This window comes from Carassius auratus, chromosome 5 (genome assembly GCF_003368295.1).
Source record: "Carassius auratus strain Wakin chromosome 5, ASM336829v1, whole genome shotgun sequence".
Classification (NCBI taxonomy): domain Eukaryota; kingdom Metazoa; phylum Chordata; class Actinopteri; order Cypriniformes; family Cyprinidae; genus Carassius; species Carassius auratus.
This window is the reverse complement of record NC_039247.1, coordinates 18604924-18631995: the sequence shown is the minus strand read 5'-3', so window position 1 is coordinate 18631995 and position 27072 is coordinate 18604924. Positions and strand designations below refer to the sequence as shown.

The following is a 27072-nucleotide window of genomic DNA, read 5'->3' as shown; positions in this document are numbered from 1 at the left end:
AGAGCCTCTGACGTGCCACATGCTCTTTATAGCACTACTTTTGATTGAGCCTTTATTGTTGTTTGCCTTCATTTCTTTTCTTCCATTAGATTCAATAATGTCGATCTGTATTGCCTCACCTTGACATGTAAACTTTTGTTTACATGCAGTTCAAGGAAGGCTTCTGAAGTCAGACGTGACCCTGATGTGTTTAAAGTGAATATGAAAATAATGACCCTGTTAGGCTGCAGTTTAAAGCATGCTTTTAAGACGACGAATGCCAGGCCGCTCTGAAATTCTCCAGAAATGCTCTTACTGCGATTGTGGCCCCGTTTGTCAACACTGAATTAATATTTATAAGGGCTGCCAGTTTTGAATGGACTAAACTACAAATATTGCTTTTTTATAATTGAAAGTATTAAATTAAATGCTGATTAATTTAATTAATCAGATTAATCACACATATATCAGATGTTTTTGGATTTGGATTTTTTTTTTTTTTGTAACTACAGAAAATTTACATTTTTAGCTTGAAATGAATTATTGTCCCAGTACATTAAAAACTGTAAAAGATGTTCCTCTGCAAATAAGTAACAATGTTTTTTTCAAGCACAGATGTCAGTAGAGAGCCTATAATCTTTTTATGTACCTTTAAATAAACATTATTTTTATTTAATACTAAATTAATATGTATGCTACCTGTTTCTTGAGCAGAAAACCAGTATATTAGAATGATTTCTGAAGGATCATGTGATACTGCAGTAATGATGCTGAAAATTCAGCTTTGCCATCACAGAAATAAATCACATTTTAAAATATATTAAAATAGAAAACAGTTATTTGAAATTGTAATAATATTTCACAGTATTACTGATCAAATAAATGCAGCCTTGACTTCTTTCAAAAACATAAAAAAATGATCAAAACTAAAAAAAGAAAGGAAAACTTGTATGATGGTGTACTTCTAACAGTATTTTATTATTAATTTGGTCAGTTTTCTATTAGTTTTTCATGCTTACATTTAATTATTTGTGTCTTGATGAAAAGATGCATGCAAACTACAAAGCAGACCAACTCAGTTTGTAGAAAAGGATTTTACATCTTCACTACTTCAAAACTACATCACTAACGTCCTTTGTGGATCACATCTGATGTGAGCTCAGCTTCTGCTGCAGTGTTTGAATGCGGCACAGACAAAGCCAGTCTCACACCTTCATGATGGATGGTTGTGAGATGGACACACTTCTCAGTGTAGGTGCTGACTGATGTTTCTGTTGAGTTGGCAGCACATGGACCACATTTCTAAGGGAGACTGAACATGACGTCAGTCAGTGTAAAGGCCAGATCTGAGGGAAAACCAGTGATCGGTCTCTTTCACTCAGAGGCGCTTGACTATTGCAGTCTTATTTGTCTGAAAGGGAATACTAGTATGGTGATAACCATACTCTGCTCCAAAACCTAGTAAACGGCCTCTTTACCTAGATAGGTAGCTGCTTTTTAAGACAACATTCTAACTGAAATGGACCAAAAGAGTTATTTGGAAAACACTATATAGATTGCAGTTGTGTTAGTAGTGTAATAGTGGGCTTTATTCTCGGTTGATTTAATACAAGCAATGTGACAAATATAATGCAACAAAAATACAAATATAATGTGTCTTTCAGTCATATGTTGTTGTATGTAGGATTCCAGTAAATGGTTAACTCGAGCCTTTAGTGTGACATCACATCTCTGTTCTCCATCTTTGCAACCTCTGTTGTATTTGACCGAGCTCTTCTCAGAAGCGTCTCATCCTCACGGCCATCCCCTGCTATCAATCCACCCAACCTTACCATGTGTGTGCTTGTGTGTGTTTTAACAGGTGCAGTACCGAGAGCTGAAAGTGGAGCCCACTCAAAGCCCAAACAAAAGAAAGAAAAATAATCCAGGATAGCTCCTCTTCTCACACGGAGGCTCTCCCAACGCCAAGAAGAAGGAGAGGACTGACCGGCAGCCAGCCTCTTTTTGTCTGTTTCCTCACTCTTTCTCTCTCTGTTCTAGCTGTGGTGCGGAGACTTAAAGACCACTGTCTGAGTAAAAACAGGACCATTGTTAATTACCATCCGTCCTTTTTGGGTTTATTTTTGTGGCAAGGGGGGGGCGCCAAAAGCTCTTGACCCCTTTTAGAGTCAAACAGTCTGGGTTATTTGTCAGCGCTTGCCACTAGCCAGACAGCTCTAAGAGCCAAGGTGTCCTTCCACGGCAGCAAAGGGAGCCGCTCTAACCACAAATAGCAGGATGAGCTGATAATATACCAACCTGTGGTTACACACCTCTCCTCTACAGAAGGGAAAACGACGGTGGTTAAGTTGCAGTTTCACCCTATAATTTGCACTGCACAGTAACTGCCATATCTAAAGCTATCTGCAGCTGTCAAGCAGCAGTTATCGGAGTCGACAGCTGAGCCCGTTACGGTCCAATTTATGACTGTAACTAAAGTGCTCGTGGAAATGACTCAAAAAACACCCAGTGCCAGTTTGCGATATCTTTACGTCATTTTGATGTTCTTATGTATGTTTTGTTTAACGGTATGAATGATGCATGCTGGGATTGTGTTTTGTAAACCTTCTTCAACCCCTAGTAGCCATGGCAGCAGCAGCGTAGTACTCATAGTGGGAATTAGTGTTTACATACTCTTGCATCATTCCCTATTCATCCTTTGCTCCCAAAGCACCACACAGTGCCACTCCAATAATAAAGATGTCAGTTTTGGTGACCAGAATTTTGATTGTGTGGTGAGCGATGCACATCTCATTTGAAAGCATCTTCCTGTGTCACGTTCCCATGTGCCGCAACTCTGCCGCCACATATACGTCCATCAGCTGCCCCGTCCGCCCTACATTGGGCGCCAGCTCGAACTTTGATCCAAGCACTGATTTACACAGAAAAAAAATGGTCGGAATCTTTTGAAAAATCCCGAACTTGAAGGGAGAATATCTGTGTGTTTTTATTGCTGTGGATTGACTACTTGACAAGAAGTCGATAGTGTGTGACAAGTTGCTTTAGGGCCTCGGGGGGTACCGGAGGGCAGAGGTTTACTGACGCCGGCGTGGAGAAAAAGGAGGACACGGGCTGTTTTTCCAGCGCTCCTCCTGTCATTCTGCTTTCTTTCCTCTCCCTCATCCATCCATTTGTGAGGGAGGTCACGAATGGGTCCGTGGGGTGCTCTTGAGGGACCTCTGCGTAGCGAGTGATGAAAGATCACAGCACAGGCTCCATCAGAAAGGACGCTAGCCCTGTCCCTCTGCCTCCCTGCTGACTTCTCATTTGCCATATTGCATCTATCATATGAAAAGACCATTGATTTTTCGGAGGGAATTCCATTACAAAGACAACACAAAACCCACTGAGCAGGACACGGACAGTACTTCAGTGATTTGCATTATAAAAATTAAAAAAAACACAGTTGATTTGAACAGCAGAAAGGATCGTTTTTAAGCCTGAATGTGTCTCTATGTACTGTACATATTGATTTAAGTGTTCAGTGGCTTTATTATGAATGGTTCTTGCATCCCAAAAGCTTTTTGGTTCGTAAAATTGCACATGCTATGTTTGCAAGCAAACCAAAGTGAATTTTTTTGGGGGAAATATATATATATATATATATATATATATATATATATATATATATATGAAGAGTTCAGATGCAAAAGCCTCTAAATGCCATCTGAAATTTGCATCTAAAATTAGGATTTTTATCAAGCTCCTATGCTTAGGTTGAGTCGTTTTACTTTAATGGCAATGTGCAGGTCCTTTGTCAGACTATTAAAGTGAAATAACAGAACATAAATATAGGAGCCTGATAAAAATCCTAATTTTAGATGAATATTTCAGATGGCATTTAGAGGCTTTTGCATCTGAACTCTTCATATATATATATATATATATATATATATATATATATATATATATATATATATATATATATATATATATAGAGACAACTGTGTAGAATGTCATTTTTTCGATTAAGTGGCAAAAGTGATGAAGGCACTTTCATTTATAGCATATTTTTTAAATTATTTAACACAAACCTTTGTTTTTTGTAAATATTCTTATTGTTAAAAAAAGGCAGAATATATGTGGTCAGAGAATATATGTGATCAGTTTATGAAATGGTAATGTGTCTGTGTGTCATTTTAAAACCTGTTGCCTGTGATGTCATACTGCTCCATGTGACTGGCTGAAACACAGTTGGCAGAATTGTGACAAAATGTAAACTAAAATATGAACTGTAAATAATTATAATAATTTATGTCATTACTTTTAAAGATGTTTTGTTTCCTTTTTATATAATTATTGCTTGCGCTAATTAATAAAAAAAAAACTCAAAGCATGTAAACAAGACTTCTGCAGTGCTATTGTATATATTCATATATATTTTTTATTATTTTTTTCTATGAAGCCTTTTTATTTCAGCTATTTTTATCTAAAACTAAAATGTTTTTTAGTGAATAATGACATTAGGCATGTGATTTGCTTCTGAATCTATATGAAGCACAAGGTCTCATCTTTAGATCTTAGCGGTGTGTCTTTTGTAGACAAACACACAGGTGTGTACAAGACGGTTCATCCTTCACACACCGACTCATTCATTTCTTACACCTTCACCAGAGCTGCTATTTTTCAAGATGTTCACCATGAGCCTACCGAACACCTCACAACGTGTTCTTCTTCAAACACTCTCAAGAGTGATGGAGGGACTGTGTGTTCCTCCACTGGGGCCAAAGGGGCTCCCCAGTGCTCTCAGCCTCTGTGGCCTCCCATCATTTGTTAGTCTGGCTGTTTCTCGCCTGTCTGATCCCTGCTGTTATTCAATACGACACCGTATCATCACTCGGCATGCTCCAGTACAAACGGCTGCTCTGCCAGACGCTAATAATCATGGCCACGCTGAAAGCAAAAACACTTGAGCTTGTTATTTATTAACCTCAGCATCCTCCATCGCTCTCGGGCTGTCTGGCTTAGAACAGCGTCTTGGGTTCTAATCCCAAACCTGGTCTCCGTGATCCCTCGTCACCTCTGGATTCTGCATTGAAGTTGAAAAGGGCATGATCAGGAAAAGGCTCATTCTTTATGGAGGTCTTGGATAGATTTCCTGCTTTTGTACTGGAATCAGTTGTTTGGAGGGGATTGATTATTAACCCCACATGGCACACATATGAGTTCCCTCCGTCATCCTGGATCAGAGGACCATGAAGCAATGTCTTATGGGCTGGGCTTCAACTAAAGTTAGGTTTGTTGATTTGGAACAAATGCATGGAGGAGTATTGCAGAGTCATCTATGTAATCGCCTGCAAATTGCATACCCTGTAAGTAAAAAAAAAATTCTCATGATCTTCTCAAATTAATTTCTATAATGAATTTTCTATGAGCTGGACCAGATAAGACTCAGAAAATCAGCCCAAGTGTCTAATATTTATGCGAAATCTATTATTATTTTTTTTCCAAAAGTGTCCTGCGCTGCATCGAGACAAGAATTTGTATTGCCAGTTCTGATTTGACATTTGCTTGTTCTCTATATATGTCATAGTTTTGAAGGTTAAATGCAGAAAATAGCTATAATAATAAGTGCCCAGTTGTATCCACACTTATGAATGGATGTGAATATTTGAACATTTTAAATGATCTTTCTTTTCTTTCTTTTTTTATTATTTTTTTTTCTTTTTACAATTCAAGAAAATTTAAGAATTAAACTCTTAAGAATAACAGTTTTTATACAACATTTTCCAGTTTATTGTAAAAATAGCATTCAGAAATTATATATAGTGTTTTAACAAATGTTTTGCACAGAATCCCCAGATTTAAATAATAACAACCAAAAAAACTAAGCATAAAAAGTGAACAGTTACTACAGTACGAGTGTGCTGTGCAGTCTGGGTGATAATAATTCTTATTTGTATCCATTCAGAACTCAATCACTGGCCAAGGAAACACATTTTACTAGTAGTTTAACAAAAGGTCTACAAATAGACATCTATTTCTTCTGGTTCCTCTGTAGAGACTCTTTTAGAACTTGTCAAAATCAGATTGTCCAGAGATGAGTGCCGCCCCCTCGGCCTGCAGATCATCAAGCAGCTGCATGAACAGCCTGGTTTGATCTCCATGACAGCGTCTCAGTGCGGGGCTCACTTGTGACACATACTGCTCCAAACTCAACACAGTCCTCAGATCCTCAGCCAGGGTCACCGCACGGGAATCTCCCCAGGTGGAGGTTAGCTCATCTGAACGGAGACGGATCAGCCTGCGGCATACAGCGGGACTGAGGTCCAGAGGTGTAAGTGGGGTTTGGTAGGTAGGTACGTGTTGCTCCTGGAGGTAGGTGAGGAACAGGCAGCTGAGCACGCATGAGCAGGTCTCTATGAAGGGCAGATCCTGAACCTCCAAGCAGGGAGCTGCCAGAGCTTTGTCCCCTTCTTCTGCACAGCGAAGGAGCTCCTCTCGTAAAGGCTCCAAAGAAACCAGGTCCAGAGGAGTTTGACCTTCACTGTCACGCAACCTAAGAAGAGGCGAGCCTGGAAAAGACCAAAACACAATACTTTACAGGCTTATAACAACACTGACCATTTGATATAATCAGATGTAGTTTGATTATTAGAGGTTTAAGTTGTTCAGTTGTTGGCTTTATTGTGAATGGTTTTGGCATCCCAAAAGCTTTTTGTTTTGTAAAAGTGTACAATTAGTGAGATGGTGATTGCACTAGTGAAAATAGCTTAAACCTGGTTAAGATGGCTCGCTGTTTTCCCGTCCGGGTCAAGCTGGTCAGGCTGGGGACCATCATATGAGCCTATAGCTAAACCGTGTTAAACCATTTAATACCAGAAAATACAAACATCTAAGGCTAATTCATCTGCAGAGTAGGGCTAGTTAGATTTTGGCAAAAATACAATGTTTAGGTGACTGACGTCATATCAATACAATTAGTAATGGGTAAAGTCAACAGCAAAGTCAAGTCAAGTCTCCTTTATTTATGTAGCTCTTTATACAATACTGATTGTGTCAAAGCAGCTTTACAGTGTCAAACAGGAAAATAGTTTGTCAATAATGCAAGCGGACAATAAAGAGTCATTTTCCGGCTAAAGTCAGCAAATTGAGTCATTGTTTTGCAATGTGAAAATGCAATCTGCTGAATGGTTTTAGTTTATTAAACACACCGTCAGTTATCCTGAGTAATTAAACCATTTTTTTTTTTTATCAAATAAAGCCGGACAAATAAACAACACTGCTCTGTGAGGAGGAGGAAGAGATTCCAGGCACTGTTAGTCTAATGTTGAGCCCCAGGCTAGCATCACTCTTAGGACATTCTGCTTTTTAGAAGACATTATTTTTGCACACATGCTCTTTTTAAGTGTACTTTGGTGAAGATGTCTCATGGTACCATGGTACTAAATGATTACTATATTCCTGTACCACAGTATCACCTCGGTACTCAAAGGGATACCATGATATATGGCAAAAAAATAAAAAAAGTGTATATGGTACTTTTCAGTGTTTTACTATTAAAATGGGCTCAACTATTCACTGGCACTACTGAAATTAATGATTATTTCAAATTCAGTTTCAGCTCTTCATCGATGTTTGATTTCCACGACAGAGTTCTAGATGCCCATATTTGAATTGGTTAAATGACTTTTTCTCTTATCTGTGCCCGCAGTTAAAGTGGCTTTAGTGTGGCTGAAGGTAAAGCCCATGAACACTTGTTCTTGGCTTATCAAAGGCCAGCCGTGTCAAGTGTGCTCTTTGTTTGCATTTAGATCTCCCCATTTCTACGGCGAACTGCTCTCGACGATACTTGACTCTTAAACCTCTGTGCTAATGTGGCAGGCGTTCTGCTAAAGCTCATACAACTCTGCACCTCTCTTAAAAGCTTCGCCGTGCTTTCCGCTCGCTGTTGATACTCAGATGAAATCCCACTATCAAAGGACAGGATCATTATGTGCACAAGTGCAAGAAAGAAAAGGGGAAAAAAAGATGCTGCTTTATATTACAGAATTACTACAGACGGCAAAAATATAATAAATCTTCTGTTTCTGATATCTACAGTATTGTTCAAAATAATAGCAGTACAATGTGACTAACCAGAATAATCAAGGTTTTCGTATATTTTTTTATTGCTACGTGGCAAACAAGTTACCAGTAGGTTCAGTAGATTCTCAGAAAACAAATGAGACCCAGCATTCATGATATGCACGCTCTTAAGGCTGTGCAATTGGGCAATTAGTTGAATTAGTTGAAAGGGGTGTGTTCAAAAAAATAGCAGTGTGGCATTCAATCACTGAGGTCATCAATTTTGTGAAGAAACAGGTGTGAATCAGGTGGCCCCTATTTAACGATGAAGCCAACACTTGTTGAACATGCATTTGAAAGCTGAGGAAAATGGGTCGTTCAAGACATTGTTCAGAAGAACAGCGTACTTTGATTAAAAAGTTGATTAGAGAGGGGAAAACCTATAAAGAGGTGCAAAAAATGATAGGCTGTTCAGCTAAAATGATCTCCAATGCCTTAAAATGGAGAGCAAAACCAGAGAGACGTGGAAGAAAACGGAAGACAACCATCAAAATGGATAGAAGAATAACCAGAATGGCAAAGGCTCAGCCAATGATCACCTCCAGGATGATCAAAGACAGTCTGGAGTTACCTGTAAGTACTGTGACAGTTAGAAGACGTCTGTGTGAAGCTAATCTATTTTCAAGAATCCCCCGCAAAGTCCCTCTGTTAAAAAAAAGGCATGTGCAGAAGAGGTTACAATTTGCCAAAGAACACATCAACTGGCCTAAAGAGAAATGGAGGAACATTTTGTGGACTGATGAGAGTAAAATTGTTCTTTTTGGGTCCAAGGGCCACAGGCAGTTTGTGAGACGACCCCCAAACTCTGAATTCAAGCCACAGTACACAGTGAAGACAGTGAAGCATGGAGGTGCAAGCATCATGATATGGGCATGTTTCTCCTACTATGGTGTTGGGCCTATTTATCGCATACCAGGGATCATGGATCAGTTTGCATATGTTAAAATACTTGAAGAGGTCATGTTGCCCTATGCTGAAGAGGACATGCCCTTGAAATGGTTGTTTCAACAAGACAATGACCCAAAACACACTAGTAAACGGGCAAAGTCTTGGTTCCAAACCAACAAAATTAATGTTATGGAGTGGCCAGCCCAATCTCCAGACCTTAATCCAATTGAGAACTTGTGGGGTGATATCAAAAATGCTGTTTCTGAAGCAAAACCAAGAAATGTGAATGAATTGTGGAATGTTGTTAAAGAATCATGGAGTGGAATAACAGCTGAGAGGTGCCACAAGTTGGTTGACTCCATGCCACACAGATGTCAAGCAGTTTTAAAAAACTGTGGTCATACAACTAAATATTAGTTTAGTGATTCACAGGATTGCTAAATCCCAGAAAAAAAAAAATGTTTGTACAAAATAGTTTTGAGTTTGTACAGTCAAAGGTAGACACTGCTATTTTTTTGAACACACCCCTTTCAACTAATTGCCCAATTGCACAGCCTTAAGAGCGTGCATATCATGAATGCTGGGTCTTGTTTGTTTTCTGACAATCTACTGAACCTACTGGTAACTTGTTTGCCACGTAGCAATAAAAAATATACTAAAAACCTTGATTATTCTGGTTAGTCACATTGTACTGCTATTATTTTGAACAATACTGTATTTCAGAAGTTCAAATTTTGATTACTGATCTCTGAAAATACACAAATTCTATAATATAATATAATATAATATAATATAATATAATATAATATAATATAACAATTAGCACCCAAGTCCTGGGTTCTGTGCTATACATGAACTGATAAAATACATATATAAATGTAAGTCGGTTTGGATAGAAGCGTGCAATGTTTATGTGACACTATCACTGTACACGCTACAATCACAGTATCTTTAATTCGATATGTAAACCTACTCATGTTGACAGACAACTCCTGCTATACTGTGGTAAAAAAGTGGGTTTTCAAAATCCAGATTCAAAACAAATGCTGAGGAAGACAGTAAGTCCATGAGACCGAATCGAGGAGAAGAACAAATTTCATCACACCCCATCCTCACCACGGATGAGACCTTGCCCAGAGCTCAAGCAAGAACTACACAAGTTTAAGGTCAATGTGCACCTCACAGAATCCTTGACTATTCAGTGTGTATGTTTCTGGCTTTAGGGAAAACAGTGTTGTTGTTTGACAGGAAGAAAACGCCGCTTTCCTTTCAATGTTTACTGTAAGACTTTGAAATACAGTGACAATTCAATAAAACTGCATATGTCTATTCTTTGTTACAGAAAGAGGCCTTGGATTGCCTCCAGCTTCCCCTTGTTTGATGCTCTACAACTTAGAAAAAAATTGGACAGAGCGAAGGCCATGTTTTATGCATGGTTAAATGGTGCCCGAGCTCTGAAAAGTTGTTGTTTTCTCCCCTCTCTTGTACAGGTGAAGGGGAACGCTTGTGTCCTTCACAACACACTAGACTTTCATACATCCTTTCCATTAGTTCCAAAATGGGCGCACACACACTAAGTCATGCTCAAGTGCAAGTTCATTTAGCACTGTACAAAAGGACCGTGACACTATACCATAATCTAATGATGACAATAAAAGATTGGTATTCAACATTTTTTTATTAAAACCACGTTAGAACATTTAGAGTGTTTAAGCAATAACTTTACCACAATTTTACTGTTTAAACCATGTTTTTCACTAACCCAGGAAACAAAAACAAAAAAACAACTTAAATAAGCCTCAATGATTGAAGCACACAATTCTCCTCCAGTTTGTTGAAGAATCTTCCTCACTGAGAATACGCCCGTCCGCCATCATCTGAATCAGGTAGCCTGCTTTTTTTTAACGCCGGTCCCGCTGCAGAGCTGTCTAATACCTGACAGGCCGAAACCTGGAATGTGACAAAGGCTGAGACGGGGTCCTGCTTTCCCGACCGCCCGCGTGAATTGGAGCTCGCCAGCTACTGCTGATGAATGCGAGCTATGGGCAGATCTCCCTCCCTCAAGACGGCACGATCAGCCACATCCCTTTCTTCACAATGGCCCATGAAACACACATCTGTCAGCGCTTAGCCACGCGGACACACTCGCAGCCACTGGAGTTTGAGAGACGACGGTGGTGCATTTGTCACGCCAAACGATTGAATTCAGTCTAGTTATTGGCGTGATGTGTCAGATACTTCGCGCGGCAGATAACTAAAACACACCTGGGGGGATTGAATGCCAGCGATGGTTAATTATGCCCCCCGTACAGGCGTCAACAATGCGGGGGGATTGGGCCCTTGCAGATATTTGCACCTCCACCACAGACGAGCTCCTGCTGCTAACATGCATGTAAACCACACATCAGTCAGAGCAAAGCAAGCCGCCCCTTAGCCTTTAGAGGGCAGACGAAGACTAGGAATAGAAAGCTGGAGGAGGGGAGGAAGGAACAGTGAAAATGATTCCATCCGGTCTGTATCAACACATATTTAATCTAGACAACATGAGACCTTAGTCTATAGGGCACACAATATACTTCTTTGTCATGCTGCGGTCCAGCATATGCATGACGACCCAACTCAAGTCTGTTTGTTTGTGTGTGTGTGTGTGTGTGAAATCACATTACACTGAGCTAACAGAGATTGACCAAGACAAAAGGCCAGGCAGGCAGAGATTAGGACAGATTACTGTGCATGGGGGGTACAACAGAAGCTTTTTGTAAACCTGATTCCCTGGCATCGCATTCGAGCCAAACAAGCCCCTCCTTGGGTTCATGTAACAAACACAACACAGACCCCTTGATGCCACCATGCCAGACTGATAAAGATACGTGCCATTCATCCCACCTAGATTATCAGAGCAGCACACTCTTGGTTATGGCATGCCGACTGAGCTCTATAAAGATTTGAGTCTGTTTCAACAGTGTAGTCTCAGCTTCACACGGCATGCCAGACCACAGTCTGAAGCATATTGCACATGAAAATGGCAAGAGGTGGATGAAATCATCAGTTCTGATCTCATTATCTTCTGGGAGTCAAAGTGCACCAGTCCGCTTGGAAAGAATTGTTGTTTTGACAAGTTAGTTTGTGCAATGAGAACTGATCCCTGGAATGCCCAAACTATGCCAGATTAGTATTATATTAATACAATTATTTAATAATACTTACATAACATTGAAATACTATATATATAGTCATGAACTGAATACCTTTATATTATTTCAGGGTCTATGCATTCTATACATTTCCACAACTACTTTTTTCAGAGTTTTGCAACTGCACATGGATAGGATACCAGTTTTGAACAAATAAGGTTGTTCTTTGCTTTTATTGTGGCATGCTATGACTGACTGCATTAAAATGCCTTTCCTGTCCAAATGGGGATTTTTTTGGCCAGAATAAGCAGAAAGTACATGCCAATAGCCAATAATAAACAGTCTGGCTATATGAGACTACATACAAACATTATTAGTGATACTAATACTGACATTAATTGCTCCAAACTTCATTAGAAACAAAGCAAAATTTCAACTACGTTCAACCTGATTATTATTTTTTTTTTTTTTTTGCAGCTTTATTATCAATGTGTGGCCATCTATTTTGTCTTGCAGCTGTGTCCAGTTCGTCTGGATGTGGACATTTTCCCAAAAGCTTGTGAGTTACACTGTGTCCTAGTAGTAGTATTAGCAGTTTTATTAAGTAATTTTATTATCCAAAATCAAAAACCAAGGTATTTGATGTTTAATGTGTGGCTATAGGCAGCAAGGTTTTAAACCGATGAAATTTCGCTATTGGCAGGGCTTATCCAGCACAATGCAGCAAAAATCAAAACCAATGTGACCTGCTGCTTGTCGTGGTGGTGGCTGTTGTCCTTACAGTGCAAGTATTCTGATAAATATTTAACAGAGAGTATCTGTGCCATTCATAAAGAAAAAAGGAATGCCACAACTTTGGTGGCTCTCATACAACACCAAATTCAGAGTCAAACATTCAGTATTGATCCTAACAGTGGCACAGCTGAAAGCCTGGTGAGCTTAGTGTGAGGATGTAACTTGGATAATTATGCATTTTAATAGGAGAAAAAATTATGCAGAGGAAGCTCAAAGGCACTCGCAATCAGAGGGAGAGAGAGACTGAAGGAAAAGAAAAATGAAGAGAATACTGAGAAGAGAAGCTGATTAATGTATTTGGTGTGACTAGCACAAACAAACAAACAGAGCATGAGGAGTTGTGTAATGACTAAATAGAGCTTTGCCAGAGCTTTAATCTAACGTGGGTTCAATGCAAAATGTGAGGGGGAAATACTCCTATTAATGTACACAACAAGGAAGAAAAGGAGAACAACTGCATTTGAACTCAGATTTATTAACAAAGACACTGAGCCATCATTTGTCATTACAGTGCTGGATTGACAGTCTTTAAAGGGGGGGGGGGTGAAATGCTATTTCATGCATACTGAGTTTTTTACACTGTTAAAGAGTTGGATTCCCATGCTAAACATGGACAAAGTTTCAAAAATTAAGTTGTACGTTTGAAGGAGTATTTCTGTTCCAAAAATGCTCCTTCCGGTTTGTCACAAGTTTCGGAAAGTTTTTTTCGAGTATGGCTCTGTGTGACGTTAGATGGAGCGGAATTTCCTTATATGGGTCCTGAGGGCACGTCTGCCGGAAGAGCGTGCGCTCCCTTATAGCAGAGCACTGACAGCACAACAGACTTCACTGATCAGAGCGAGAGCGTCGCGAAATGTCACAAAAGACGTGTGTTTTTGGTTGCCAGGGCAAGACAACCCTGCACAGATTACCAAAAGAGAAACAGCATTAAGGGACCAGTGGATGGAGTTTATTTTTACAGAGCATCAACGGAGTTGTGCAAGTGTTTGTGTTTGTTCCCTGCATTTCGAAGATGCTTTGACGGCGTTTGATGCCGGGTTTGCACATCGTTTATTTCTTAAGGATAATGCAGTCCCAACGAAAAAGGGTCACGATCGTGTGTTGGAATTGCATGCGGTGAGTAAAACTGCTTCAAATATCTCTGTGTTATTAACTTAGCTATCGGAGCGTAAGCACATCAATTAAACAACATGCGATGTTGTCATCAAACTGCACGAGTAAAACTGCTTCAAATATCTCTGTGTTGTTAACTTAGCTATCGGCGCGTAAGCACATCAATTAAACAACATGCGATGTTGTCATCAAACTGCACTTTCCACATGTAACGTTACAGCTTAAAAAAAAAAAAGACGACAAAGTGTAACTTAGTCATTTTCCAAAACCGCTAAGCAAATATATACAGTTTCAGTACATACCACATAGAGACATTGTTGCTGATGCTGCTCTTGTTAAATTTCAGCCTCTGGATCTGATTCTGGATCATAAATATACGCTGAATCTGACTGTTAGCCATGGTTTGTTTTGGTTGGTTTTGTACTCACGATGTCACAGCTTCCAGACGCGCTCAACGCAAAAGCCTACTCGCGCTCGTGATTCTTTAGCTCCGCCCACACGTCACGCCTCCAGCCACTCGTGTTTTTCCGGGAAAAATCGGTACAGACTATCTTTCTCTTATGAATATAATAAAACTAAAGACTTTTTGGAGTTATGAAGGATGCAGTACTACTCTATAGGTGCTCAAGATTAACAGGGTATTGAGTGAAAACAAGCATTTCACCCCACCTTTAAGTGTTTTATACTCTAATATCACAACAAAAGAAATCATGGCTCTTTTGTTACTCTGAAGCCCCTTTCACACTGCATGTCGGACCCGGCATATTGCCAGAACATTGCCGGGTCACCTTCTGTGTGAAAGCAAACACGTCCCGGGATTGATTCCGGCATTGAACCCTGGTCGGGACCTAGTAACATTGCCGGGTTCAATCCCGGGACGAGCGCTGCGTGAACAAAAGCCAGATCTAATGCCATGTCGAAGTGATGACACGCATTATCACGCAACTCTTTAACTGGCTGTTTTTAAGGAAGATCAATGTTCGCGACAAAAAAATATGTGCAAACTGTAATGAAGCAGAGATCAGTTTGTTACTCACTTTCCGCGCTGACGCCGAGAGCGTTTGCTTGCTTCAGTGAAAGTATAACGTGCCTAACGTTTTCGACTTGTACATTACATGTCACGCCCTGATGTCACGTGTCGTTACGGGATCTTTACAGGTTGTGTGTGAAAGCACACAACCTGTTTTTTTTTGAGCATGGTCCTTCTTGACATCATAAAGTTCAGAATTACTTGTATGGCCACTTCTCCTGGAAGAGTGTGTGCACACAGCAAACAGAATGAGAACAAGAGCAGCCAATCGACGTGCTTCATTCGGGTAACAGAAGTCATTGGCAGCGCTGAAGAGGACTTGCTCAAGAAGAATGTCTCCAAAGAAGTGTTTTTGGATGTGAGGGAAAGGTAGCCTTGTTCAGCTTCCCAAAGAACCCAGTGTTACGTGAACAGTGGATGGAGTTTGCTTTTCCAAGACAGCAACTGAGTTTCGCAATTGTGTTCGTTTGTTCCCGTCATTTCAGTGATTAATGTTTTATAAACAAGGCTCAGTTCAATGCTAGATTTGCACACAGTTTGATATTGAAAGATGGAGTAGTCCCAGCGATAAAAGATCCCGGTCATTGGCTGGAACTCCAGACGGAAAGTAGGGATGTCCAGATCCGATCACATGATCGGAAATCGGGCCCGATCGCGTGGTTTCAGACTCGATCGGAATATATATATATATATATATATATATATATATAAATATATATATATATATATATATATATATATATATATATATATATATATATATATATATATATATATATATATTAGGGATGGGCGTTTTCCACAAAAATCACATTTGAATATTTGAGCTCACAAAAATGAATATTTGTTTATTTAAATTAAGTTTAATGAGACAGACTTTATTTATTTAAGGAACAGCTGATCATAGCTGTATATGGATTGCCATTTTGAAATAAATGTAGTAGCAGAGCTACTGAAAGCGATTTTTTGAGCTGCAAATCCATTTATCCTATATATATATATATATTAGGGGTGTAACGGTTCACAAAATTCACGGTTCGGTTCGATACGATACACTGATGTCACGGTTCGGTTCGGTTCGGTTCGATACGTTTTAGATACAGCAAAATGTAAAAACATCTCAACTTTTCAGAATGCCGCAAGCGCACCGCGGGTCATGTGACAAGAACCAACCAATCAGCTTCATCCTTTCCCGTAACAACGTTGAGAGCTCAGCCAAGATGAAGGATCAGCTGATCATAGTTGTATATGGATTGCAATTTTGAAATAAATTTAGTAGCAGAGCTACTGCAAGCGATTTTTAGAGCTGCAAATCCATTTATCCTTCGCTGAAATTTCCGCGTCTCATGGAGAGAGCACGTCATTGTTGCTTAGCAAAGACAGACGCCTCATGAGCGCTTCTGCCCGAGCGCTTTGGAAAGGAGGAGAAAGACGTGCTTAGCGTTTTCCATGCGTTTTTAGGCACGATATGTGAACGGCCCCTAAGGCGCTCGCTCACTCAGCACGCGCTGAAGGCTCGTTGCAAAATGTCGAATGCATTTAACAGACCAGAAATATAAGATCCTAAAATAACCAACAGGTCTGGTGTTTGGGTTGGATTCCCTGTAAGCTATAGTGTCTAAATGCTGCAGGGATAGTTTGCTGCGTGCATGTTTCTCCTTTTTTTTCGTCTTTTCCCAGATAGTACTGACGCATATATCCCAGATATTCCCGCTGGTGTTTTTTTTTTTTTTTTTGTATTCCCGCTGGTGTACCCTGTCATGTTGCAGATGCGACATACCGTTGTTTTTTTATCCACCACTCTCTTGCCATCACCATTATAGCTTAAAGGGAATCCAAAGTGCACCCAAACACCAGACCTGTTGGTTATTGGAGGATCTTCTCATTTCTAGTCTGTTAAACGCATTGGCTATTTTGCAACGAGCCTTCAGCGCGTACTGAGTGAGCGAGCGCCTGCTGAGTAGCCTAACATAAACATATAAGATGGTGTTTTTTTCTTCTTCGGGAGTGTCAGGGGCGTTGCCTGTTACGTTGTTTGGGTTATTGGGCTACCTTGTTGAACGCATATCATTATATTTCTCTCTCTCTTTCTTTTTTTTTTTTTTTTTTCAAATATAATTAAATACTCCAACGAACCGTTCGGTATACATAATGCGTACCGCGTACCGAACCGAAAGCGTCGTACCGAACTGTTCAATACGAATACGCGTATCGTTACACCCCTAATATATATATATATATATATATATATATATATATATATATATATATATATATATATATATATATATATATTCTCATTATTTTTTAACACATCTTTAGTTATGTGCAGTTGCACAGAGTTAGACCCTTTTGACTCCAAACAGAAACAGCAACGCGTGCAGCCTCACATCACTTTGCTTTCGAGAGCTGGTGTGAATAAAGAGAGATTCAAACTCAAAGAGACAGGATAGTCTGCGCATGACCTGATATTTCATTCGGACGAACATCACAGAGCGCTAAACTCTCATGCAGTGTGTGTTTCATTCATACTAGAAGCTGGAGCACGCTCTCGCGCTGATAGTGATATCAGGAAACCCCTAATATGGACAAAAGCGTCCAGCTATTGCTGTGGTTTTCACAGGAAAACAGAAACTTATGCAAATACGAAGACATTAATATACGATCACGACAATAAATTGTTTTTTTTTAAGACATCTCCAGCAGGTGATAAATAAAGTATATGAACAATGCAGTGCTAATTTGACATTTATTACAGTATAGAAACTATTCTGCTTTATTATGTGATAAACAGTGTTTGTAGTATATAAACAAATCATTATTATTTGTTATTGTCCAGCATTTATAGATTTCTAACCCAATTAAAAACTAGAAAATAAGAGAAAAATTATAGTTGCCTATACTACCAGTCAGAAGTTTTTGAACAGTAAGCTTGTTAATGTTTTTTTTTTTTAAAGAAGTCTCTTCTGTTCACCAAGCCTGCATTTATTTGATCTAAAGTACAGCAAAACAGTAAAATGTTTGAAATATTTTCACTAGCCTATTTAAAATAGCTGTTTTATATTTTAATATATTTCAAAATGTAATTTATTGAACATCCTGGATCTGTTTTTTTGCTCTTCTTTATTCTTTTTTTTTTTTTTTAAGTATTATAGAAGTATCAGATCAGGACTCTGTATCGGCAGATCCTGAAAATCAAATAACTCCTCCAAAATCAAAAAACCTGATCGGGACATCCCAAACAGAAAGTAAAATTGCATCAAATTTCTGTGTTTTGTTAGCAATCGGCTCATCAGTGCTCCACCCATGTCACACCTTCAGAAGCTCGGCTGTGTTCGGAGAGAAGCCTAAAGCTGTATATTTCCTTTCTAAATATGATGAAACTAAAGACTCTTCAGAGATACTGCTATATAGGTTTGAACAATATATAGACTGAACAATATATATAAAAAAAAAGTTTGATTCAAAATAAGAAACATTTTGGATGTCATTAAAGGGGCACAAACCAAATACGTGCTAAATTTTCCAAGTGTTCTCATATCAATAACTTTCATTGTCGCAATGCACAAAAGGTTACATAAATGACATCAGACCTGCATCAGGATCTCCTCAAAGGCTACACTGAACATTTACAGGAAACCTCAAATAGGTTTCTAAGCGACAGTTCTTTTTTGTACATTGTAAATAGGACTGAGCTATATCTGTTAGATGCTGACCCTCGTAGAAGAGAGACCGAGTCATGCCAGCAAGCCCTAATCCATTCCAGTCCTGAAAACAGAGCTGTATTCACAGCAACCATCAAGCCATTAAGATGCGAAGGCCATGGCAGTAACTCGACTTTTATGGTCATCGTCCACTCTGCTCTTCTTTGGATAAAAGCCGTTGGGTGCTGGAAGCCACACGCAATACCAATCAGGAAATGGCTGAGGGAAATTACACTCCACCATGCATACAACGTGTGTGTGTGTGTTGGTGTGTGTGTGTGTGTGTGTTGGGGGAGGTTTGAGTCGGCGGCCTTGGGCTAAGCAAGCTTATGACACCCGTCCCTGCCCTTGGCCATGGCACGGTAAGCCTGCCAGTGCCCACGGGCAGGAGGAGGAGGATCTTGTCTTTTACTCCTTCACCCCATCCACTAACATTCATTATTATTTCATACTGAGAAATTGAGAAATCCGTGTTTTGCACAGAGTTGTATGACTTTGGAAGCCGAGAGCAACAATGAAAGCGAGGTGAACGTTTGCTCCTTTCATGTACACACACCTGTCCTTTCTATTCCATAATTACGCCAACATGTCGTGAAGAAAGCACATTTACTTGAACGCCAAATTTTGGTTGGAATCTTTTCCTTTATTTCTGTATGTCTTATAAAATAGTTTTCTATATTTAATAAGAATAATGACTGACTTTGTGAACCTGACTCATAAGAACAAACTAACTAAGTTCTAGGCATCTAATGTAAACAGGTACTAAAATCCAACAAAGAAATGTATCTAATAACATTAAAATTAATTTAATTGCTATAAGAGTTCCCTTGGTTGTTAAAGGTATTGCTCTCCCCAAAATGAGAACATTTACTCACCCTCAAGTTGTTCCAAATCTGTATGAGCCTTTTTTTTCTGCTTCACAAAATAAGATATTTTGAAATGAGTTGGCAAACAATAAGTGTCTGGCTCAGTTTTTGACTACCACTTTTCCATACTTTGGAAGTCAGTGGGGACCAGCAACTGTTTGGTTACCTACAAAAATATCTTCTCATACAGGTTTGGAACAACATATGAGTACATGGCATAATTTTAATTTTGGGTTAACTATACCCTTTAAATAATATTTCCCATGACTTTTCAAGTCATTTTCCAGCATTTCATGGACAATGACAAGCCCATAAAAAATTAATCGCTAAGAAAAATCTACAATCAATTTCCACTTTTTAAAATCTGTATTTACTTTTTACTGGTGTAGGAAAGATGACAAAAAAAAAATTATATATACATTTATATATTGTATTTTTTTTTTTTATAATTTGTCACATAGGAGGACCATCAGAAATTAAATAAGGAATGCAAAAAGATAAAAAAACCTAAGATTTAAATTAAATATGCATTTATATTTTAAGCCCAAATCTTGATTTCTATATAAAAAAATAAAGCCTATAGACATATACACATTCTATCAAATCCACAGGATTGTCTGTGAATAAGATGCCAAAGGGCAGGTATCAGTCCTCAGGTTGAGTATGTGTGTGTGTGTATTAAGAGGGATTTGCCTTTTAACTGTCTGTTTCCCAGACACATCACAGTTTTAATTTCATGAAAAAAAGCTTCTTTCCTGACCTCTTTTCATGCACTGGTATAGGACCAATCTCAGTCAGCAAGAAGAGAAATAAAAAAAATAATTAAACAAAACACATTCTCACCGGGACCAAACAATCCCAATCTAATTTACTTTTTGAGGCCAGAATATCTAGATGAGTTAATAGGGAAGCAGAATCAAATTAACTCTAATTAGTGAAAACGGAGAAGCGAGCGACTGAGTGGGAGTGACAGTAAGGTGTGTGGGAAAGCAGGAGCCCGTCTCATTTAGTCTCTCCTCTAGTCCCTCCCCATCGTCAAGCCATCCCGCGCTTACTGCATTGACACAAGTCACGCTCGCTTCAAAGCTCGCAAACATTGATAGCATGTGGCACGCAAACAGCCAGGCACGCCAAAACATTTCTGTCCTGACAGATTTCCCCTGTGAAAAACCAGCATGTGAATTTCACAAGAGCCGCTGACCTGACTTGTCGAATCTCTTCAGGAGGATGCTAACAGCGCCGATGGGTTATTCCTGTAGATGGATGGTTTTTATAGAGGAAAGAATGTAAAAAACCTTGAACCCTGAATGGCAGAAGATGACACTGTGTGTGTGTGTGGTAGAGCTTGGATGTTAAGCCACAGGAGAGGCCTGGATTTAACAGATTTCTACAAAGCACCTGTTTGTTTACACGTATAAATGTAATATGACTTTCTGCTGTTTGTTTATATATTATACTGTCATCACGCATGGAAACAGAAAGCGTTTTCTCCTTATTTATTCGCGTAAGAGAGACACTTCCATATGACTCGATAACTTCAGCATCATTCACAAAGGAATCAGAATCTGAACATGTTTTGAAGCAATAGAGTATAATATGGTATTCAGTACGAGTCAGGCTCTCATAGAAGGGCCGTTTGATTGTGACTGGATAAGAGACTCGTGAGAGACTGAACCAGGAGGAACAAGTGAACTCATCACTTTTTTGAAATTCAACAGCTTCTTTAAGGTTTTACGTTCTGTGTACATGCGCTCTCATGTTTTGGCCCTCTTATGTGAAGATCTGTATTCAGTATGAATCTTCATGCACTGAGTGTGTGTGTGTATATACATGTTTGTATGCATTGCTTTGTGAAGGTCTGATCTCAGATGTGTATATGTGTAATTCAGGGACTCACCACCACTCTGGAGCAGCATCTTGGCGATGTGGGTGTGTTGGTTCAGCAGGGCGTCGTGAAGTGGACTGACTCCCTGGACTTGACTGCCCAGCTGTAGGTTCGGGCAGTGCTTGAGCAGGGCCTGCACACACTCCGTGCTGCCATGGTTACAGGCTTCATGAAGGGGAGTCCAGCCAGCGTGATCTACAAACAGTGACGCACAATAAACTGTGAGGATTTTGGTGTCTACATACATTGACAAGGTGAACCTTAGCTGCTTGAGAAATGTGGAATTTAAAAAAAGAAATAAAGAAAGTAAAGCAAAAAGCAAATAAATTTGTGTAATTTCCACTTGCATAATAGGTACTTTTAGCTCTTGACAAATAATTGTATAAACAATTCAGTGTCACAGAATGTCATAACAAAATGCCTTATCATAAGTTACTTTTTCTCTTCATAGTGTTTTTCTGACATTAAAAACCAGCTATATTCACTATTACATTGTTACATTAATGGTAAGTAAATTATTAAATAAGGGAATTGTTATGTCCAGTATATTATTAAATATTAAATGTTTCTGTTGAATTAGAGTCAGAATAATAAAAAAATAAACAAAACATCAACTATTTGTATTTATTTTATTTTTTTATCAAAGAGGCCTCAATCGTAAACATTACTGTACATCAAACCATAATTGCGCAAACAAACTGACTGTAAAATCCAATTACATGCTAGTAGTTTTCAAACAAACCCTATCTTAATACTCCTAATGCAGTCTTTTTGTGTAAGAAAAATTAAAAAATAAATAGCACATTTAAAAATATATATATTTTTACAAAGAGGCCTCAATCGCAAACATCTCTATAGACCATAACATAACGAACAAACATACAGATTCTAAAATGCAAATGTTTGCTAGTAATTTTCAAACAAATCTCATTTTAAGATTCTCACTGTAGTCTTTCTGAGTGAAAGGAAACTACAGTACAAACATAATGTAACACTGTATAAAAAATAAATAAATATATAAAAAAATATTAAAAAACCTTCGCAAAGAGGCCTCAATCATAAACATTTCTGTATGTCAACATAACATAATATCAAAGAAATCCCTTTTTGAGTAAAAGGAACCTAACAACAAAACGCAACATCGCATAAAACAACAAAGGCGGAATTTTCATCAAGCTATATAGCTAAAATAACCATGATTATATTAAGATTTCAAAACAAGATTGCAAAGCGAAAGGCATGTGCAAAATATGCATGATGCCACGATATTAAACCAAGCCTAAAACATTGTCTGAACCCACCAGACACGCTTTCATTTGATCTAAAAGGTTAGACGCATCACGCACACTTTCCTTTGTATATATAAACTGTTCAGTACACAAAAAAGTAAAAGAGAAGAAATGGGTCGATTCTATTGAGGGCAGGGGAGGAATATAGAAACCTACCTTTAATGTTGACGTCTGTTCCAGGCACGCTGAGGATACAAAGCAACATCTCCACCTGGTTCTTCTTGCAGGCACGATGAAGGAGTGTCTCGCCTACACATGGTTGGAGAAGAGAGAAAGGGGGAGAGAGAGAGAGAGAAAGGGCAAGTGAAAGAGAGAAGTGGGTAAAATCCAAAATCAGGGTGCGTCCTGCCAGCTGCCCTCCCAGTCCTGTAACCGCTCATTTAACGTTTCCAGTGCTCGACATAAAAACGAATAACCGGGCACCCATTGAAATGACTTAGAAAAGGTAAAAAATAAACAGATAAAAGGAAGAAAAAAGCTAGAATTTTTAGGGGGGAGAGGAACAGGAAGCAGAGAGAGAGAGCAAAGAAAGGCACTCATCTGCTCTCTTTGTCGCTATTCCCCTTTTTTCCAGACAGTGGGAATTCTTTACTTACACTAGCACCCCAAGTTGAAGGCGATTGTGAGAGAAGGCTTCCTGGCAGTCCGGTATTGTTCAGCCGGGGAAAGTTATGGTACAGAGCCCATACACAAAGCCTCTGAAGGGATTTCTCAAACAGCCAGAGTTCAAAAGCTCCACTGGGCAGCACCAATGGAAACACGTGATTCTCACTTCTGCAAACTACAACAGCCAGACACAAAAGCCTCCAAGGACTTTTATTTACATTTTCCCTCTGCCTGTTCCCTTTGTAAGGCAGCCTTCATCCCTCGCTCTCCCGAAACGATATCAAATCAGGAATATATTAGAGGGTGGGCTCCTTCTTTCTTTCTTTCATGTGTGGATGAACTTCACAAGAAAGTAAAAGGCCAAACTTGAGTGCCTCTGTGGCTGCCATTATAATGCCGCTGTGCAAAGCTGCTAATAAATGCTTTGCTGGGTCTCACCAGGGTGCCTATTTCTCTGCAGCCTTGGCCGGCTAGATAAAACCCGGCACGCTAAAAGAGCCAAAGTGGAGAGAGGCAGCATGGATGAGGAGGGGGAAATAAAGCAGAAAGTCTTCTTTCTTCGTGTGGCAGGGAAAAGCTGCATTCTCTTTCACATCAATACGTTGAGTTTTAAAGAAGCCCCTTTAAGCCAGATCAAACAGAGAAAATTAGGTGTCAAAGAAAACGTAAATGACCAGATAAGGCTGATCTGTCTAAGACTTTGTGTACGCAGAGTGACGTCTGTCACGGTATAAAGAAAAAAGATGTTAAAGTTGTGGAATCATGGTTTAGACACAGGAGACTTTTTACACCTCTTTTGGAATCATGGACTCCAAGAACAAAACAAAAATAATGGCGAATTAATTTTTTTTTCTCTTCAAGAATCCTGTTCTTTTAACCAGCGACAACACCGTATTCACAGAGTAAAATAGAATTTTGGAAAACATCAAAGGTTTTAAAGAGATGGATATTAGTATCAGGTAGGGGTGGGCGATATCTCGATATTTAAAATATATCGAGATATTTTTTAAACACGATATGGATTTTGACATATCGTATATATCGATATATTGTTTATATTCTGATTCCGCCACTTTGCTTGTTTGCCTTCCCTGTGCTGTGCTCGCCCCCGCTCGCTCGCCCCCCGCCTCCTTGCTTTTGTCCCCTCTTACCTTGCGTGTAGAGAACTAGTCAAAAAAAAAACAAAGACAACTGGCTCCATTATATGGAGATACTTCAGTTTTAAGGCGTAGGGCGAACGGCAGGCAGATGTCTACTGTAGGGCCTAATGAAACGCGGACGGAATCGCGGAATCCAGTCATAAAAATGGAATTTACAGTTTAACGCGGAATGTCACGGAATTGGTCAAATTTTAAATGAATTAATCAAAAGTCGGTCATGCACTTACATCAAATCGCGAAATGGACTAATATCTGCAAATATTAACCCGGAAAAGTCTATTTAAATATGAATCCTGCATGTTCTGCGTGTCTGTGTCAACGAATGGAGCAGAAGCGCGTCTTCATTCATTAAACACGGAAGCTCGCATAACGCTCGCGCTGATTTCATTGTCTTTCCTCTCTCTAAATAAAGACGTGAACACATGAGGAACATATCCAGAACTGCACTAGAGAGTCACTTCATAAGCATCTGACCGTTTGATTTGAGTAAGACTAGCTCATATCACATCATAGACTGTGGTATCACATACACAGAACTGTAAAGGTAAACCCGTCAAAATAAAAGTATTTGACAGAAATCTATTACTATTGTACAGCAGAATGTAGATAGCCCACTACTACTACTATTAAAATGAAACGAACATAATTTTATAAGGAATAATCACACAACATTTCTCCCATGTTTTATTTTTAATAGTAAATCCCCTTTGTTTACCAAAAAATAAAGTTTGCTTAATTTTAAATAATTAAAAGATAAATTAAATGAATGTTTTATGCCTTCATGTGATAATCAGAAAAATGTAAATACACAGAATTTCTGAAGGGAAAAAAAACATTTCACATAAGGCTATTTTAAGAATTGTTTTTAACTAATTAAGTTGTTTTTATGCATTTAAATAATTGCACATGCTAAAACACAGAATTAGGTAACAATAAAACATATGGTGAAGAAAAAAATAAAATGTTTCATAGGCCCCTTAACATGTAATATTTGCCATATTTGTTTTTGCAGTAGTTTTTTGGGGGTTATTTTTCCTGTAAAGATATCGAGATATATATCGTATATCGAGATATAGCAAAATATATCGAGATATATTTTTTGCTCCATATCGCCCAGCCCTAGTATCAGGTATAAACAGGTTCTGACAACATCTGAATGGAACGTTCCAGACTACATACATGTCAAAGTACATGAAAGCAAGATCACAAAACCTCGCAACCCAAAATCAACGAAAATAATTAGCTGGTTATTATGAAGAAATGAAACGGAATGCAATAAAAGTATGACTTAATGAGTGCCTCAGCACCATGACAAGTTCTGGCTCGCACTGGCCCTTTTTTCACACCCTAATAGGCCCTAAAACCCAGTGATTGAACATTTCTTAACTCCCCATGTGTACACGGTCTCAGAAATGCCAGGCCCAATCTTCCCTCTGTTAAATCACTTTAATGGCTCCAATTTGGACACAACGCTTCCATTAAAGGGGTAATTGCATACTCAGCATTTACAAACTCAAAGAGGATAAATCCATCCTGCCCTTTTCTATAAATTGTGACGTGTGTGTAGTGTTTGCTGTTATTGTTTTATTTATTTATTTTTTTCTTGTAGAGAGTACTTTCTTGCGTGTTTTGGGACATCTGTCATGACAGCTCTGGAGCAGGTTTGCTAATGGTTTAAATAACGGGCCATTTGTCACAAAAAAAAACCTGCATCTGAACACTGTGGTGACAGGACACATTTTCAATTTGACCAGGTTTAAGCAACATCCTGTAGTTCTAAGTGTTAAAAGAGGTTTAGTTTATGGGATTGTGGACAAAAACTGAAAGAGGCCAATAATAACTGGGTTTAGGTTTATACTCCACTAGCAAATGCTTTTTTTTCCTGATGAAGCTCTGTAACGTGACAAATATGTTCAAACAAAGTGAACACACGTTGACTTCTTTGATAGTGGTTGGTTTGAGATCCATCTTTTCCATTCAAGTGAGGGGCTCGTACATAGCAATCATAAAAGGTGGTAACTGATGCGTAGTGAAGCTTAGCATTATTAGCTACTGTAATGTCAAAACATCCTAAATATTCTGCAAAGGGCACAACTGAATATACATACAGTATAATAATGAAGGACGAAATCATCTTGATATTCTAATCTGAGCTTTAACGCAAATGATTACCAATATACTCATAGCATCTTTAGCTGAAGCCATAAGCCACAATGAAGGGTATTGAGCAGACAGACAGCTCAGGGTGAAGTTAACAAGGCACCATGGACCGGCACACCTTGTGAAAAACACTGCAGAATCTACCTACAGAAATCTACAGCTGAGAGCCTGCGGATGCTTCATCAAAAATTGATGGGCTACACATCAGTATAGGGAGCACGTAGTGCAAAAACAACACAAGGCAGGGAGCAGCAGCCTCGAGTCTCCTGAAAGCAGGGCTGTCTCTCGCTCTCCTTGCCCTCCCCCGCTCCCTGCTCTGGCGTTGGGGTCTTTCTGATCAGGTGGAAGGGGAAAGAT

General features: G+C 39.0%; 2 protein-coding genes across 8 annotated transcripts in view; one reads left to right on the top strand and one right to left on the bottom strand.

Moving 5' to 3' along the window:
• The window catches only part of LOC113079408 (multiple C2 and transmembrane domain-containing protein 1-like), a 137577-nt gene extending 133952 nt beyond the window's left edge, over positions 1–3625 (top strand). For all 5 annotated transcript variants that reach the window (XM_026251686.1, XM_026251677.1, XM_026251690.1 and 2 more), the window contains one exon: positions 1841–3625. In XM_026251686.1, the coding sequence (XP_026107471.1) occupies positions 1841–1912 (72 nt within the window). In that variant the 3' untranslated portion in view covers positions 1913–3625. The remainder of the gene's footprint in view (positions 1–1840) is intronic.
• Positions 3626–5744: 2119 nt separating this feature from the next.
• The window catches only part of LOC113079319 (SMC5-SMC6 complex localization factor protein 1-like), a 38985-nt gene continuing 17657 nt past the window's right edge, over positions 5745–27072 (bottom strand). For all 3 annotated transcript variants that reach the window (XM_026251573.1, XM_026251585.1, XM_026251580.1), the window contains 3 exons: positions 22946–23038; positions 21513–21695; positions 5745–6533 (listed from right to left, as the gene is read on the bottom strand). In XM_026251573.1, the coding sequence (XP_026107358.1) occupies positions 6028–6533; positions 21513–21695; positions 22946–23038 (782 nt within the window). In that variant the 3' untranslated portion in view covers positions 5745–6027. The remainder of the gene's footprint in view (positions 6534–21512; positions 21696–22945; positions 23039–27072) is intronic.